General features: G+C 51.4%; 1 protein-coding gene across 1 annotated transcript in view; it reads right to left on the bottom strand.

Moving 5' to 3' along the window:
* The window catches only part of LOC308151406 (E3 ubiquitin-protein ligase SMURF2), a gene marked incomplete at both ends in the record, with an annotated part of 62278 nt that overhangs the window by 471 nt on the left and 43385 nt on the right, over positions 1-18422 (bottom strand). Inside the window, 7 exons of the mRNA XM_080524270.1 lie at positions 1333-1534; positions 1989-2247; positions 3791-3969; positions 4969-5083; positions 5709-5812; positions 9226-9427; positions 16789-16947. Of these exons, the coding sequence (XP_080380396.1) occupies positions 1333-1534; positions 1989-2247; positions 3791-3969; positions 4969-5083; positions 5709-5812; positions 9226-9427; positions 16789-16947 (1220 nt within the window). The remainder of the gene's footprint in view (positions 1-1332; positions 1535-1988; positions 2248-3790; positions 3970-4968; positions 5084-5708; positions 5813-9225; positions 9428-16788; positions 16948-18422) is intronic.

The following is an 18422-nucleotide window of genomic DNA, read 5'->3' as shown; positions in this document are numbered from 1 at the left end:
CAGACACAGACACAGACACACAGACACACAGACACGCACACACACGCACACACACACAACACACACACACACACACACACACGCCTCCCTCCCTCAAACAGGACAGTGTTGTACTGTGCAGCTTGCTAGGTCAGCACTCGGCACCAGGTGTGGCCACTGCAAAGTGCACTGGGTTTGTGTGTGTGTGTGTTGTTTTTGGCCCGCGTGAACCTTGATATTCAGACCAGAGATGTTCCGTTATGCAACCCCGAGGGGCTGACAGGCAGACAGGAAGAGCAGTGGAACACAGCGTGTTCCCGCACGCCTGGGTGCTCTCTGGGCATCCTGTCTGCCAGACTGGACCCACTGGCCAGGCCGGCGCAACACACACACACACACACACACACACACACACACACAGCTGCTCTCACTCAGGACCTGCTGAGCTGCCTCAGGGGAAAGTCGAGTACGAGAATCAACCCCAGCCCATCTCCTCAGGAGTCATAAGCTCACCACGCTGTCATAACACGTGTCATAACAATCCACCATAACACACAAGCCTTAAAGGGATTGGACAGGGGCTTGAAAGCCCACTTGAACAGTGTGGTGTGTGGTGCAACGAGGCCTGACATGCCAGAACAGGCTGGTGGTCAGATTCTCTTGCTATCTCCCCCAAAGTGTACACCGGTTCCCTCCACCTCAGGGATTTAAAAAGGGACCGCGTTCTTACCACCGATCCGACGCTTTTAAATCCCCGAGGGGAGGGGGGGGGGAGGGAACCTAGACGGACAAGCTCGGATAATAACCTGACCGCAGCAGCCCCCAGGAAGGGAGAGAGTGTTATGGGTAGGGATGCCCCGATACCGTCTAATGATCGCAAGATTGGCAGATCGGCGGTTCGAGCCCCCGCTGGCCACATGTTGAAGTGTCCTTGGGCAAGACACTGAACCCCAAATTGCTCCCAGTGAGCGGGCTGGCGCCTTGCATGGTAGCTTGCCGCCATTGGTGTGTGAATGTGTGTGTGAATGGGTGAATGAGAGGCCGTTGTAAAGCGCTTTGGATAAAGGTTTGGATAAAGGCGCTAATATAAGTGCAGTCCATTTATAACACCACACACACCGCTGACATAGTTTAGTTTAACAAGCATGCGAGAGTGGCTTGTTTAGGTTAATGAGCATGCGACAATGAATTGGCTCACGTTGTTTTGCGTCATTGATCGGTTGTTGTGATTGGTGACTAGAAAGCATTACCGGATTTCCCCCGATCTCGTATTGTTACTGAATAATGGCCGATTCCGATTGCTGGCCGATCGATCGGGGCATCCCTTGTTCTGGGAGGGTGTGGGAGCGTTACCTTGGAGGGCCTTGAAGCCCTGCAGAGGGACCCGGGAGGAGCCGGTGACGAACTGCAGCAGCCGGGCCCTCCGCTCCTCGTCATACGACTCCACCGCCTTCCAGAACCACTTGACGATGTTGGTGTCGGTGGTGCAGTGCTTCAGACGCGTGTTGGACTTCCAGTCGTTGATGTCGATCTTACCCAGGCCACACACGATGAGCTGTGGGGAGGGAGGGGGAGAGAGAAGGGGAGGGAGAGAGAGAGGGAGAGAGAGAGAGGGACAGAAGAGAGTGAGAGGGACAGAAGAGAGGGAGAGAGAGAGAGAGAGACAGAGAGAGAGAGGGACAGAGGAGAGAGAGAGGGACAGAGGAGAGAGAGAGAGGGAGAGAGAGAGAGAGGGACAGAGGAGAGAGAGAGAGAGGGAGAGAGAGAGAGGGACAGAGAGGGAGAGAGAGAGAGGGACAGAGGAGAGAGAGAGAGAGGGACAGAGGAGAGAGAGAGAGGAGAGTACGGAAGATAAGTTAATAGGGAAACGAGAAGTAAAACCAACCATGTGGATAGAGGGTGGAGTAACTTTCAGAGAGGGAGGGTGCAGTAGAAAGTAACACAGTCCTAATAGTCTCTAGAAGTGATGGGACAGTAGAAACACAGTCCTAATAGTCTCTGGTACACACCTCCAGCTCCTTCTCGTCGAAGGCCTTGAGCAGGTGCTGGGGGATGACTTCGTTGAAGCCCTTCTGCAGGGCCAGGAACTGGGCCTCGATGCCCCGCAGGAAGCGCCAGTTGACGTAGAGCTTGACGTACTCCTTCTTGGTGTCCTGGGTGACCTGGATGCTGCCTCCGTTGGGCTTGAGCTCGTGCTGGATGATCTCCCCGTAGGCGTTGTGCTCCACGCAGAAGGTGTGGTCCAGCACGCCGGTGATGTCGTTGTCCCTGAGAGCAGACACACCCAGGGGGCATGAGAGACAGAGAGAGAGAGAGAGAGAGAGAGAGAGAGAGAGAGAGAGAGAGAGAGAGAGAGAGAGAGAGAGAGAGAGAGAGAGAGAGAGAGAGAGAGAGAGGTGGTGCGGGTTGGATGATTGCCGAAGCATAGTAATCACTCTTGTCAAGTCAAGTCTAGTTCATCTATCATTACATTGAATACAAGTGTACAATGTAACAAAACACCTGCGGCAGAGCCGCTCGACAACATCAATCATGTAACAAGGAGAATAGGTGAAATCATCGGTGTAATCGATGTGTGGTTGAGCATGATTGGTTGTATATCTTTAGTGCTTGTGAATGAAAAGGAGTGGTCGGAAACCACTGACTGATAATGCAAACGAGGGCTGTCAAATGTATTGATTAGTTGTTTCTTATTAGTTGATTAGTCTGGTTCAATCAATGGTGCAAATTGCCATAGATGAAGACAAATGGGTGATAACTGCCTGACCAGAGCTTCCTTGGTATAACAATCTGGTTTACTTGGCTTCAGGTCATTCACGTTAGCTTTAACTTCTAGTGCTTAGTCTGATATATAGAATTCAGGGGGAAAATTCCCCACAAAATATTGTAATTGGAAAATATACAGACAAAAGTGATTTGTATAGTGATTTTCTGTTTTAAAAACGTCTTATTCTTGACTTGAACTGTCTGTAATGTCTGGAATTCTGAAAAATTAAATTCCCCCCAAAATATTGTCATGGAAAAATACCAACACAACTGATTTGTATATTGATATTATATTCAGTAGATATTTCCTCTTTTCTGTGGCAGAGTGTACCCTTGCAGGTGGTCGAGAGGAGACATGCAAACCTGTTGCTTGTCTCAGTGAAACCACTCGCGTATAAATAGGATTATGCTTGTATGTTTGGGGGTCGTTCTACATCAGATATTTTGCAGTGTTGGTGTGGCGACCCTTTCTAGAGAAAGATTCTGTCTGCAATAAACCATCAAGTCTTTGGATAAACGAGTTTGTGATTTCCACCACAATATTCAGTCTGATTAATTTAATATACTTATATAATATATCATCTATATACATTATATTAGAATACTAATTAAAATGTAATATCTATGATTATAGTTATTACAGCTTTTAGTGTGGCAGCCCCCACCCTCTGGAACTCTCTCCCTGCAACATCCCCCACCCTGGACATCTTTAAAACAGCCCTCACATCCCACCTGTTTGCTAAGGCCCTCTGCCCCTAGTTCTGTTGTTGTTTTGTCTGCCTGTCCGTTTCTCTGACTTTTTTGTTCTTTTTTACGTTTCTCTGTAAAGTGACCTTGGGTTCCATAAAAGGCGCTATATTATTATTATTATTATTATTATTATTATGAACTATTGTGATACAAATCTATTAGATTTACTGGGTGTGCATCTTAGCATGGTAGAGGATGGGATACGGTGATGTTCCTAATCCTAGTCTCAGGATCCATAGAAGGCTGTTGTGCAAGCCTGTGTGTGTGTGTGTGTGTGTGTGTGCGTCAGACTCACAGGATCCAGACCAGGCTGTTGTGCAGGTCGGGGTCCACAGACTCCATGTCGTCCAGGGTGATGGGCTTGCCCAGCAGCTGCTTGTAGAAGGGCAGGGTGAAGCCCCCGTCGATGTAGTGGCCGTGGAACACCGCCATGCCCATGATCCTCCCCACGAAGTGGAAGTAGGACAGATGTTCCTGGGAGAAAGACCCAGAACAATCAGACCCCGTGTCTAGACCGTCTCTGAGCGGCCTCTCCTTGCCTCTCCTCGCCTCCAGAAAATCATGCTGATAAAAGGCCTTTGGGATACGTCCTAACTCCGTATGAGCGCATGCAAACATCGGACAGCGTGAGTTCGTCGCAGTGCGTGCGAGCCTCGAGTTAATACTCAGCCCTTAGACAATATCAAATAATACCCTCACAGCTGGGGTTTTATTGCAGTAACTCAGATGTTATTACTCAAAGGTGAACGGCGGAGCACCGACAGTTTTGGGTTGTAAAACATCGCTCTTCTGATGGATTAAGCAATCAGGGTCCTGTCGAGGCAGTAAAGAGTCTCAACACCACAGCTACAACGCTGCCTAACTCATCACCGGGGGTCTCCGGGGGGGTATCTAGCACTAGGACTGTTGCCATGGCGATACGAGGCCAAACAAACAAACAAGCGCAGAAGGGACAGAGGTTGTGCAAGGCCTCCCGGATGAGCCATCGGTCTGTCTGGGTGACTGTCTGGGTGACCTCCTGACTGACTGACTGACTGACTGACTGACTACACAGCCAGGGCACAGGGCCCGGGTGGACAGGTCACCACGGGATTACTGGAAGTGTGGTGTGTGTGTGTGTGTGTGTGTGTGTGTGTGTGAGAGAGGCTGTGTGTGTGTGAGAGAGGGTGTGTGTGTATGTGGGTGTGAGAGAGGCTGTGTGTGTGCGTGTGTGTGTGTGTGTGTGTGTGTGTGTGTGTGAGAGAGAGAGGCTGTGCGTGTGTGTGTGTGTATTTGTGAGAGAGAGAGAGAGAGAGGCTCTGTATGTGTGTGTGTGTGCGCGTGTGTGTGTGAGGCTGTGCGTGTATGCGTGTGTGTGTGCATGTGTGTGTGTGTTTGTGAGAGAGAGGCTGTGCATGTGTGTGTGTGTATGTTTGTGAGAGAGAGGCTCTATATGTGTGTGTGTGTGTGTGTGTGTGTGCGCGTGTTACTCACTGGGTTGACGGCTGAGTCAGGGTTAATCTGCAGGGTGTAGATGTCGTCACGCGAGTACTGGAACAGGCCGTAATAAGGGTTGAGCATCTCGTGGGACAGCAGATACAGCCACTCCCTGCACACAGCACACCCACAGAGACGGGGGGAGAGAGAGAGATGGAGGGAGAGGGAGAGAGAGAGATGGAGGGAGAGGGAGAGAGAGATGGAGGGAAAGAGAGAGAGATAGACAGAGAAAGAAAGGGAGAGAGAGAGAAAGATAGAGGGAGAGAGAGAGAGATAGAGGGAGAGAGGGAGAGAGAGAGAGATGGAGGGAGGTAGAGATGGAGAGAGAGAGAGGGAGAGAGAGATAGAGGGAGGGAGAGAGAGATAGAGGGAGAAAGAGAGAGAGATAGAGGGAGAGAGATAGAGTGAGAGAGATAGAGGGAGAGAGAGAGAGATAGAACAAAAGAGAGAGATAGAGGGAGAGAGAGAGAGAGGGAGTCAGGGATGATGATTTCATCCATTGCGAAACGTCTCATCCAACCAATAGTGGCTCAGGCCAGTGTGAAAGTCAATAAGCCATTCCTGTTCATACAAAGGGGAAGACCGTGTGCTTTAACTCGATACGGCCACTAGAGGGCGCAACTCGGTTTGAGAGCCGATGTGGCACGCATACGGTAACCGGCGGCAACTAAAAAGGCTCCCCTTTGTTCCCTGCCTCCCTGCTTTGTTTGTGTGTGTGTGTGTGTGTGTGTCCTCACCTGGCCACGCCCCCGTAGTCAAGCCCCTCCTCTCCCCTGAACTTCACCATCAGTCTCTTCCACAGGTCCTTCGGCCGCATCTTCATCACCTGTCGGTAAGACTCCTGCGAGACGCACGCACACACACACACACACACACACACACACACACACACACACACACACACACACACACACACACACACGTCAGGGAACGTAGAACCAACTGGTAGAACCCACTGATGCGAGACAGTGAGACCTGTTGTATACAACCCAGGGCTGGTGGCCAGAGGGAGACATCTGTGCTGTAATGTCCGTGTCAGTGTGTGTGTGTGTGTGTGTGTGTGTGTGTGTGTGTGTGTGTGCGTGCGTGTGAGCGTGGTGTGATGCTGAAGCTGGGGACCGAGCCAAAGAACACACATTCCTGCGCTCTGTCATCTAGAACGTGGCTCTGCTCTGATGATGATGATGTACGCCCCTCTCTCTTCCCCCGCCAAAGTAACCCGAGTGTCCGCCCTCCGTCAACCTCCGTTATCATCAGGTCTCCGGGGCGACAAGACGTCCGTCCCCCCCGTCCCCCCCCAGCGCGACACATTCCACCCAGGACGCCCCCCCCGCGTCTCTGACAACCCGCCGGCCCCTGCCCTCCTCCTGTCACAAACGTGCCAGCCCCTGGTGGCTCCTGGGAAACACGAGATGGGAATGTTCGGAGCGTGACTCGGGGTCACGACCCCCGGCCTTTATGTCTGTCCGTCCGTCTGTCTGTCTGTCTGTCTTAGACATGCCAATCAGTGACCAAAGAGCTGGTGGTCTGTTCAAAACTGCTGCAAGCAAAAAGACTAAAAAGGGGGGGAGGGAGGGGGGATAATATAAACTGTTGTGTTCCATGAAGACCAACACCAGCCTAACTGACACTGTTGAAGACCAACACCACCCTACTGACACAGTTGAAGACCAACACCAGCCTACTGACACTGTTGAAGACCAACACCAGCCTACTGACACTGTTGAAGACCAACACCAGCCTACTGACACTGTTGAAGACCAACACCAGCCTACTGACACTGTTGAAGACCAACACCAGCCTACTGACACTGTTGAAGACCAACACCAGCCTACTGACACTGTTGAAGACCAACACCAGCCTACTGACACTGTTGAAGACCAACACCCTCCTACTGACACTGTTGAAGACCAACACCAGCCTACTGACACTGTTGAAGACCAACACCAGCCTACTGACACTGTTGAAGACCAACACCAGCCTACTGACACTGTTGAAGACCAACACCAGCCTACTGACACTGTTGAAGACCAACACCAGCCTACTGACACTGTTGAAGACCAACACCAGCCTACTGACACTGTTGAAGACCAACACCAGCCTACTGACACTGTTGAAGACCAACACCAGCCTACTGACACTGTTGAAGACCAACACCAGCCTACTGACACTGTTGAAGACCAACACCAGCCTACTGACACTGTTGAAGACCAACACCAGCCTACTGACACTGTTGAAGACCAACACCAGCCTACTGACACTGTTGAAGACCAACACCAGCCTACTGACACTGTTGAAGACCAACACCAGCCTACTGACACTGTTGAAGACCAACACCAGCCTACTGACACTGTTGAAGACCAACACCAGCCTACTGACACTGTTGAAGACCAACACCAGCCTACTGACACTGTTGAAGACCAACACCAGCCTACTGACACTGTTGAAGACCAACACCAGCCTACTGACACTGTTGAAGACCAACACCAGCCTACTGACACTGTTGAAGACCAACACCAGCCTACTGACACTGTTGAAGACCAACACCAGCCTACTGACACTGTTGAAGACCAACACCAGCCTACTGACACTGTTGAAGACCAACACCAGCCTACTGACACTGTTGAAGACCAACACCAGCCTACTGACACTGTTGAAGACCAACACCAGCCTACTGACACTGTTGAAGACCAACACCAGCCTACTGACACTGTTGAAGACCAACACCAGCCTACTGACACTGTGCTCCATGCCGGCGGGGGCTCCTGGTGAAATGAGACCAGTGTTTTGGAGTAACAAACGTTCCCCCCCCGGAGCTGGGATCATCCCTCCCCACGTGCCGCGGGCTGGGAGTGTGGGGGACCCAGTCTCATTAAAAGTGGATTAGGACAGTAATAATAAACAGACATAAAGAGAGGAATAACACAGACGCACGCTCGCTCGCTCTCGCTCTCTCTCTCTCTCTCTCTCCTTCCCCAGAGGCTCTCCAGTTCATCAGAGTACAAAATCAAAAAATAAATAAAATCCAAGACAATAATAAAATCAAAAAAACTTAAACATCTTCACTACAATGTACACAACGTGAGAGCGTTCACAGCACACCAGCTAACACTTACCCCAAATACTCATGTTTAAGCAATTGAGATGTCCAGAAAAGCAATGAAGTTATGTCTAGCCCTCCCCCCACCCTCCCTCACCACCCACACTCTCTTTTTTTCAGAGTCCAGATCAGCCAACGAAAATGTCTTCCTTCAGATTAACAGACGGGGCTGTTCCAGCACATTCCGCCGCATAGTTTTTTCTACGGAGGTCACGTCCGTCTGCTGCAGGTGTTGTTGCTCTGATGGAGCCCCACACCCCCCAGCACCCCCCAGCCACCCCCCCCCCCCAGACCAACACACTCCCCCGCTGAGGAGGAGCAGACGCACACTCCAGAGAGAAAGAGAAAAGTCCTTTTCAAACGAGAGGGTCTGCTTCGGATTTAAAACCCCCATCTCTTCACACATAATAAGATGTCGGAACGGTCGATACGGCTGGAACGTGAAGGGCGTCGACCTCAAAGTGAGAGAGAGAGAGAGAGAGGGAGGGAGGGAGGGCGGACGGGAAGACGGTTCTGAACCATCTGCTTGGCCTGGCATCTGCAGGGCCCGAACATCCCTGGTGTGGAACGAACGACGGCCTCAGAGGAAGAGAGAGAGAGAACTCTCAGAACATTCCCTAGGTGAACAGTTCTACGGGAGGAGAACCTCAGGCTTGTGTGCGGTCCGTCACGTCCATAAAAACGCAGCCGAAGAAAATAAGGAGCAAAACTCCTTCAACTTTAAAACCTCGAAGAGCTGAATCAGGTTGGGTTCACTGTTGGGTTCAGGCTCTTCAAGATAAAAGAGAGAACGAGGGAGAGAGAGGGAAGGATAAAAAAGAGAGAATGAGGGAGAGAGGGAAGGATAAAAAAGAGAGAATGAGGGATGAGAGGGAAGGATAAAAGAGAGAGAATGAGGGAGAGAGGGAAGGATAAAAAAGAGAGAATGAGGGATGAGAGGGAAGGATAAAAGAGAGAGAATGAGGGAGAGAGGGAAGGATAAAAGAGAGAGAATGAGGGAGAGAGGGAAGGATAAAAGAGAGAGAATGAGGGAGAGAGGGAAGGATAAAAGAGCCTGAAGCGCTGTGACTCTCGTCAAAGGCCAGAGTATCACTGGTCCAGAGGGGTGGTGTCTGTGTGTGTGTGTGTGTGTGTGTGTGTGTGTGTGTCCTCACCTCAAAGATCTCCTCGCGGGACACCTCTATGCGGCAGTGCCCTGCCTGGGGCTGCTGCTGGGACAGCTCCTGGCGGAGGATCTTCAGCTTCTGGACCAGGTCCCTCTTGTACTTGGGCACCGTGAGGCAGTCGGGCTCCTCTGGGAGCTGGGCCGGGGACACCAGGGCCTGCTGGGCCTGCTCCTTCATCTGGTTCTGACGGCTGGGAGGGGGGGAGGGAAGGATAAAAGAGAGAGAATGAGGGAGAGAGGGAAGGATATAAAATACAGAGAATGAGGGAGAGGGAAGGATAAAAAAGAGAAAGAAGGAGGGAGAAAGAGAGAGATTAAGAGATGAGACATGGGGTAGAACAACACAACACCACAAACAAATCCACAAAAAGTAACCCCCCCTACCCACCCACAAACACAATCCCCGAAACCCAACAAACTGAAAAATAAGGCCCCGGAATGTTCTGTCTCCATCCTCTTGCTGACTGTGAAGGAGAGGTAAACACCGTGAGGTCATCTGGGACGCACCTCAAGTCAAACAGCTGCTGTCTCTCACACACACACACACACACACACACACACACACACACACCGGGGGGGGGGAGGTCAGAGAGGTGGGTGTGAAGGTTTTCCGCGGAGCCGCGGTGTCTGTAAACAGGACAGAGGCCCAGCGGCCCTCTCCTCCTCCTCCGCGCCCCGGCAGGCTCTCTAAACAAACCTGCTCCTCCTCCCGGGGGGGGGGCACCTCTCCACTTCCCCTCAGACCCCTGGGCCCCCCCCCCCCCCCGGACCAGGCTAGACTAAGTCCCGGGGGGGGGGGGGGGGGGGCAGCTTCACAGGTGTGTGCCACGCCAGCCCCCTCCCCTCCCCATCTGGAGACCCGCAGACCTCCGGGTGGTCTCACAGTCACACACAGACACCGATTCCAGCTCGAAAATAGCTCCGGGTTCTGGTTCCGCAGGGGAGCAGCGGAAAATGTTGGCCGACCGGGCAGCAACAAACCTCAGTCAACAGATGCACCTGTCAGCCTGGGGGAGAACGCCGGACCACCAGACGGAGATTGATGAGGGTTCACCGAGGGTGAGGGTGTCCCGAACCGGGCCGTAGACATAACGGGGCTCAGCCTGAACCGCTCAGTAGTTTTGGTTCGCTACGACAGGGCTCGACATTAAGGCTTGTCCGCTTGTCCGGGACAAGTACATTTTATGTTTGGACAAGTGGACTTCCTCCTGCAGTTGTCCGATGGACAAGTCAAAACAAAAAAACTAATCAATATGTATTAATATCTGCAAACAGTAATTCCTCCTTCCGATCTGAATAGTAAAAAAAAATAGCAAGCAAAGCGATGCCGCGCCTCATTCTGGCTATTTCAGTCTCTCGTAGTTCGTTATCGTCATAGTTCGTAAATTCGCTCAGAGCGCCAGAGCGCACACTGCGTTCAACGACATAAAGAGACCAAGTAATTTCATTGGACAAAAGGCATTCCATGAGTGCTGATCAGATTCCAGAGCGAGTTTACGAACGCAGCCATAGTGTTGTGGGTCTCCTGTCACTAGTGCCATTCACGTGAACATGCGCATATTCGCTTCTTCTCAATGCCGCTTACTTTCATGTAGTTCGATGCGATCGTATATTTTAGGTTTGAAGTTTTAAGACCAGCACATCGCAATACGAACTTCAGAATGACACTAATGATAGATTTCTCAATTTGAATATAGGATACTATCCAAAGGCTAGCAAATAAGATTGCTTCCATTGGGGAGGGACTGTAGTTACAAACATGTTTTGTAAATATTCCTAGATATTCATCCATTTTGTGGCCAATCTTAATCTAAAAGGGTTAGGGTTAAGGTAATCACTGATTACCCCTACGTTTTTAAATAATTACAAAATATTGTTTAATGAATACATTTGAAAATTAAGGATACATCATTATCAAATCAATAGTAGTGAAATGTGTTATTTGCATACACATACACTCACTGGCCACTTCATTAGGCACACCTTGGGGTTGGACCCCCTCTTTTGCCTTCAGAACTGCCATAATTCTTCGTGGCATAGATTCAACAAGGTGCTGGAAACATTCCTCAGAGATTTTGGTCCATATTGACACTATAATATCACGCAACAGCCCGTCTGGCACCAACAACCATGCCAGGTTCAAAGTCACTTAAATCACCTTTATTTCCCATTCTGATGCTGGTTTGAACTTCAGCAGATCGTCTTGACCATGTCTACATGCCTAAATGCATTGAGTTGCTGCCACATGATTGGCTGATTAGGTATTTGCGTTAACAAGCAGTTGAAAAGGTGTACCTAATGAAGTGGCCGGTGAGAGTATAATATATTATTATTCATATTATTGCTTTTTCAAAATCTTTGGATTTGGACAAGTAACTTGAGCTCTAGGACAAGTACCTGAAAAAGCTTAATGTCAAGCCCTGGCTACGAGAAAAAACCAAACACCCGGGACGAAACCCAACACGAGGAGTCGGCCGGGCCGTGACTCAAGCGTCTAAAAACGGGGTGATGCGTTCATCGTTCATGTGTCCCTGTACAACAACAGCTGTGTCGCGAATGACGTTTCCCTTGTGTGGTGCTACCTCCTGATGTTAGCGTCGTCGTCGTCGCCCCCCCCCCCCCCGCCCCAAAAGGCTATGAATGAATAAGCACTTCGGTGAGAAGCTCAAACACGGTGAGAGGGACCGAGGTTAAGACGGGCGGTGTGGAGCGTGGTGGTTCACCGCGGCGTCAGAAGAAAGGGGCTGTGTGAGTGTTTATCTGCTGCTCCAGAGGGATGAGACCCTCGAACTCGGAGCTCAAACCTCTGGACAGAGGGGGGGGAGGGAGGGAGAGAGAGAGAGGGAGAAAGAGAATGAGAGGGAGAGAGAGAGAGAAAGAGAGATAGGGAGAGAGAGAGAGAGAGAGAGAGAGGGAGAGAGGGAGAGAGGGACAGAGAGAGAGAGACAGAGAGAGAGAGAGAGACAGAGAGAGAGAGACAGAGACAGAGACAGAGACAGAGACAGAGACAGAGAGACAGAGAGAGAGAGAGAGAGAGAGAGAGAGAGAGAGAGAGAGAGAGAGAGAGAGAGAGAGAGAGAGAGAGAGAGAGAGAGAGAGAGAGAGAGAGAGAGAGAGAGAGAGAGAGAGAGAGAGAGAGGGAACGTCTGGACCAGGGCAGTGGCTGCCTGGAGGAACGCTCCTGAGGCTGGCACAGCCGTGTGGGGGGACTGGGCCTCACACACACACACACACACAGGCGCACACACACACACACACACACACACAGGCGCACACACACACACACACACACACACACACACACAGGCGCACACACACACATACACACACACACACACACACACACACACACTCTGAATGGAATCAAAAGGCCCTTTATGGAGCACAGAGCTGGAGGATTATTTGCACGTTGGCCTTTTGCACTTTAGCGGGGTGTAGCGGGCACGCTCGCCCCCGAGCCGGGTCATAAACACCAGACTGTACAGCCGGCCACAAAGGGTTGTGTGTGTGTGTGTGTGTGTGTGTGTGTGTGGGAGAGAGAGTGATAGATAGTATGTGTATATAAAGAGGGTAACCAGGGAGAACCGACTCTCTCCTGGGCCACACAGCCACACCTGGGACCCAAAAGGTACAGCAGGCCTCGGTCAGGACCGCTGGAACCCTGCTGCTGTTTATAACTCAGCAAATCTATTTCCAAGTGGGTGTCTGGACCAGGCCGAGCGCCCTGCCAGTTCCCACCAAATCCACTGAGCTTTGCAGCGACCCCAAACCAGCACGTCTTCTTGTGAACGTACATTTAAACTAAACCCTGAACCGTCTGTGGTCACTGATGCCAGCCTGTCTGGTCTTCTGGTTGACCACAGCGCATCACAGCTGCTTCCTCCTTAACAACAAGTGACGGCGGCTTTTGGCTCCAGCTTGTCCTTATAGCCTTAGTGCCTAGCTGAGCCCAGGTTAGCCCGGCAACCGCTTCCTGCTATCCCAGAGAGCCGCGGGGCCTACGGGGCACCCCAGTCCTCTTCTGCCAATCCCTTTATTTCCTGCAGACTAGACTCAAGAGGAAGGAAAGGAGAGAGGGAGGTAGGGAAGGTGAGGGCAGGAAGGGCTGCCTCCAGACAGCACCCAAACAGAGAGGACGACTCAGACAAGGAGAGGGGAGGCAGAGAGACAAGGAGAGGGGAGGCAGGGAGACAAGGAGCGGGGAGGCAGGGAGACAAGGAGCGGGGAGGCAGGGAGACAAGGAGCGGGGAGGCAGGGGGACTCAGACAAGGAGAGCTCTCCCTGCACTTTCACCCATAAATCAAACATTCCTGCCCTGTCTCCACACACACACACACACACACACACACACACACACACGCGCACACCCACACTTCAGCTACCTCTGTCTGTCTGGTGTGCATTCTTAGCTCTCTCTCTCCATAGTGATAGAACACTATGTGTTCTATTTTCTACTTCTCTCTCTCACTCCCTTTTTAAGAGAGCCAAAAACACACTGGTGCAGCTCACCTGAAGACACCTTATAAGACGGTGTGCGCACATACTCACATTCTGAAACCTTTAACTGGTGTAAAACTGCTCCAAAAACCCCTAAGATCTCTGGGGAAAACGATACACTACACATGAGTTTTTCATGCAAGAGTGCAGAGGGCAGTTCTGAAGCCAGGTCTTAAAACCCCAGACGAGTAGGGTTTTCTGTTACCCATTGTGCAGTGACCAGGGGCTGGAGTCAGGGAAGAGATTGCAACATCACAGGGGTGAGTCTAACCAAAACCGTACTCTGGGCCTGGGCTGAGGCAATGTCTTTAGCAAATAAAAAGGGCAATAAACCATAAGGCTTGAAGGACACGTATATATCAAACATTTTTGCGGGATGACGGCGCGAGGGGTGAAAAATGTCTGAAATCCTTCAGCCTTGATAAAAGGCAGATGTCTTGACAGGACGCCACGGCGGCCTTCTGATATCTTTCACAGAGTTCTTTTTTTTGGTCTTTTTTTTTTGTCGCTGGGGCTGGAATGTCGCCTCCGCCGCCGACCTCTCTTTAAGGCCACAGGCCCCAGATCTGCTGCTCCACCGCAGCCAGGGAGGTGACCATCTCTAGAGAGCCCCCCCCCCCACCCCCTCCCCCAACTGGAAATTGAAAAGGCTAATCCGTCCCCGTGTAGGGTGGAACGCCGTCAGCAGCGGGTCAAGGCCTGTGGAGCTCTACGCTAACCAGGAGGACTTAGCACACTCTTAAAGGCCCTGGACCCAACAACACGCTGAAAAAGAAAGCGTTTGATCCAACACCACAATGTGCCTTCCATTAGCGCACACCTTAGACATCTCCTCTGGTTCTACCCCGAGTCCGAGCCAAGGGGTTTTTCCCGCTGTAAGAACCCCCCAAAAAACCCAGGGAAAGTATGTGGCTGGAGCTCCGGGGTGAACCATCCATCATCCTAATGGCCGCAGACCTCGTCTTGGCCCGGAGGAACGGACCCCCTTTTCCTTTCAATACAATTATTTGTCTAAAACAGAGCCATCAATAATGTGGAGAAAAAAAAGAAAAAAAAAACTCTGTATCCCCTAACTTTGATGTGAAATAATAATCGGACCCTTGTTTAAAAAAATTAAATAAAAAAAAGAGAGAGAAAAGAGCGGTGATTCGGCGCGGTGGTTTTTTCACACATCTGGACGTTATTGTGCTAAAGACGAGATTCCTGCATTACAAACATACATGGCGTGTCAGCCGGGGAGTTTGGTAAGACTTTCAGAAGAGCTGCGGAAAAGAGAGAGAGAGAGAGAGAGAAAGAGAGAGTCCCGAACATGTTCTTTGATCTGTCAGAACAAAAAAAGACACCCGATCTCTCCATCGATGCATTCCGACCGTTCGTTCGCTGCACGGAGGAGGAATGAGGTCAGACGGAGGAGGAGAAGGGGGAGGAGGAGGAGGAGGTGGAGGTGGAGGAGGAGGAGGTGGAGGAGGAGGTGGAGGAGGAGGTGGAGAAGGTGGAGGAGGAGGGGGAGGAGGAGGAGGAGGAGGAGGCCTCGCCTGGGCCAGGCCCTGCTCCGTACCCCTGCTCCACCTTCCCACCCGCTCGGCACTGTGGGTAATTTTGCGGCTACGGTAACACAGCCTGTGTTTGAACAGCTGCGGCTGTGAGGAGAAATTCTGTAAAAACGCGCGCACGGACACGTACGCATGGACACACACACACACACACACACACACACACACACACACACACACACACACACCATTCATTGACTCGGGCATCAAATTTATGCCCCGTTTCCTGGACGTAAGACAGTCGTCAGCCCAGACACACCAGGCAGGGCTGCTCAGGGCTCCTCATGGCTATCTGATGTCAGGCCAAACACAGCTTTGTGACGGATTGTGTGCTAAAACCCGTGCCTGATCAAAACCACTGCAGGGCTGTGGAATTCAGCCTTGTGCGTGCAGAGTGTGTGTGTGTGTGTGTGTGTGTGTGTGTGTGTGTGTGTGTGTGTGTGTGTGTGTGCGCGCAGGAGAAAGACTGCTCTGATGGCTGAACCGCTACAGGTGCTGAGAACACCTTGGCACGGGGCCTCTCCTGTAAAACACCCTGTGCGGGGGAGACTTGACTGAGTATGTCTGAGAGTGTGTGCGTGTGTGTGTCTTGACAGGTTGTGTGTGAATCTACACCACGCTCAACATCTGTGTGTGCAGTACTTTCCAAGAACAAGGGCTTGTGTTCTGTTCTCACCTGATGTTCTGACTCTCGATGCTGCTGCGGGAGCCGTTGGGACTGGGGCTGCGCAAGAACCAGAAACAACAGAGAAAGAGAGTGAGTTCAGGAGCCACGCCGCACAGCTGGTCTCACAGTCCTCCTCCTGACCCCTCCACGTCTCATACAGGTGGTTCTGGAGCTCCGGGTCGATGTTTACATTCTAATTTTTTTATTTTATTCAAAAGCGACTTTAGAGATTACAGGGACCGTCTCCCCGAAGTCTCTACACTACACTCGCTCCCCGCTGGTGGAACGAGCTTCCCACGGCTGTCACTCCCCATCTTCCGTCGGAGACTGAAGACCTCCATCTCTTCAGGCTACACCTTAACTGCTCCTCCTGAGACATCTACTACCCCCCAGCACCGTGTCTCCTGAGACACCTGCTTCCCCCCTATACTGTGTCTCCTAAGATTTCTACTTCCCCCCCTATGTACTGTTTTTCCAGTGTCTATTAAAACAAGAAAAAACTACTGCCAATGGCCCCTGGCCTGAGCTAGATTACTCTTCCTGCTATGACTGGTGAATTGATGATTCACTTGCTTAGATCAAATGTATCCGTTGTAAGTCGCTTTGGAATAAGGCGTCTGCTAAATGGCAAAAAAAAAAAAAAAAAAAATGAAGTAACTTAGGGCTAATTGCCTTACTCAAGGGCACACTAGTGGTGGTGTTCCCAGGTGGGATTTTAACTCAGGACCTTCTGATCACCACCAGTCCAACTCACTATCCGCTAGGCCACCAATAACCCCTCAGGGGTCTGGTTGAGTGGTTGAGTTTCTCTGGTGGGGGCGTGTGTGTGACTCACTTGAGGACTCGGTGCAGGTTGGCGGAGAGGCGTGGGTCGGTGAACTGCGTGGTGCGGTTGTTGTGGTCCACGAAGTAGACCCGGCCCGTGGCGGTGTTCCGGATCTCCCAGCCAGGGGGCAGCGGACCGAGCTCCTCACAGTTGACGTTACTGAGGTCTCTGAGGGACGAGGGGATGACGTGGGAAACCAGAAACACACGAGAGAGAGAGAGAGAGAGAGAGAGAGAGAGAGAGAGAGAGAGAGAGAGGGAGAGAGACAAAAGACAAAAAAAAGACATAAAAAGAAAGAAGGAAAGAAAGAAAGAAAGAAAAAAAAGAACGGTGAGAACAAGCAAACTCAAGGTGCAAAACATATCTAAGCCCTGACTAAACTGGGAAAAGAGGCCGAGTGAGAAGCGGCGGGGGGGGGGGAAAACGTCGGAGAAATCAAATTGTTATTTTTTATTTTTTTTATTCCCTCCATGTCAAAAAATTATTTACGGCTGCCATGCAACCCTTTCAGCTGGACTGCTTTAGCCGGCGGCCCCTCGCTCCGCTGGTCATGACTTATCTGCCGGGGGTGGGGGGGAGGGGTCAGAGTCAGACGACCGCGGCCTCGCTGCTGCTGTGAGCCTGGCGGACGCGTGAGGTGTCTGCAGAGAACACGACGGGGTGGGGTGGGGGGGTGTGAACGATGAGGAGAGGAGAGAGGACCAAGCTCGTGAGAGAGGGAGAGGGGGAGAGAGAGGGGATAGAGAGAGAGGGAAAGAGAGAGAGAGACTGAGAGAAAGAGAGAGAGGGAGAGAGAGAGAGACTGAGAGAAAGAGAGAGAGGGAGAGAGAGAGAGAGAGAAAGAGAGAAAGAGAGAAAGGGAGGGAGAGAGAAAGAGAGAGCGCGGGGCTGTCCAGGTATTGGTAGAACCCCTTTCTCTTTCTATTGATTTCTATTCTCAGTCCTCTGACGGGTGGCTGTATGGTGTGCTCCCTCTGGGCCTGTGGTAATCAATAAGACACACACAGGCCTGGGTGAATAAGTGAGCGGGGGGGGGGTCTCTCTGGAGGCCGTGTGGCGGTAGCTCACGGCGGTGTCTATAAGAGGCAGGGGGCAGAGGGCAGCGTTTCCTGGCGGAACTCTCTCTCTCTCTCTCTAGTCTACATGGATCCTCTCAGAGCCCCGTGACCAGAGGGGGCCCCCCTCTCATCACATGTCAGCAGCAGGCCTGGAGGAACAGGAACCAGGGATGAAGAGACAGCCAGAGGACTGACTGTCCACCCATGATAGACCCCCCCCCGGGACCCTGACATGTGGAATAACAGCTTTTGCAGCCCTTTCTGCAGTCTGGAGCTTCTACCGATGGGTCTTTCGACAAACCTGCGTGTGTGTGTGTGTGTGTGTGTGTGTGTGTGTGTGTGTGTGTGTATGTGGGGTATGTACACTCACTGATTTTATTAGGAACACCTGTACACCTTCTCGTTCATTCAGGTGGTGTAATGGTGTGGGGAATGTTTTCTTGGCACACATTGGGCCCGTTAATACCCATCAATCATCACTTGAATGCAACAATTCCAGCGTGAGAATGCACCATGTCACAAAGCAAAAGTCGTCTCAAACTGGTTTCATGAACATGACAGTGAGTTCAGTGTTCTTCAGTGGCC

This window comes from Nansenia antarctica (assembly GCF_963989245.1).
Source record: "Nansenia antarctica genome assembly, chromosome: 2".
Lineage (NCBI taxonomy): Eukaryota > Metazoa > Chordata > Actinopteri > Argentiniformes > Microstomatidae > Nansenia > Nansenia antarctica.
The sequence above is the reverse complement of the archived record's forward strand: the minus strand, read 5'-3'. Positions and strand labels throughout refer to the sequence as shown.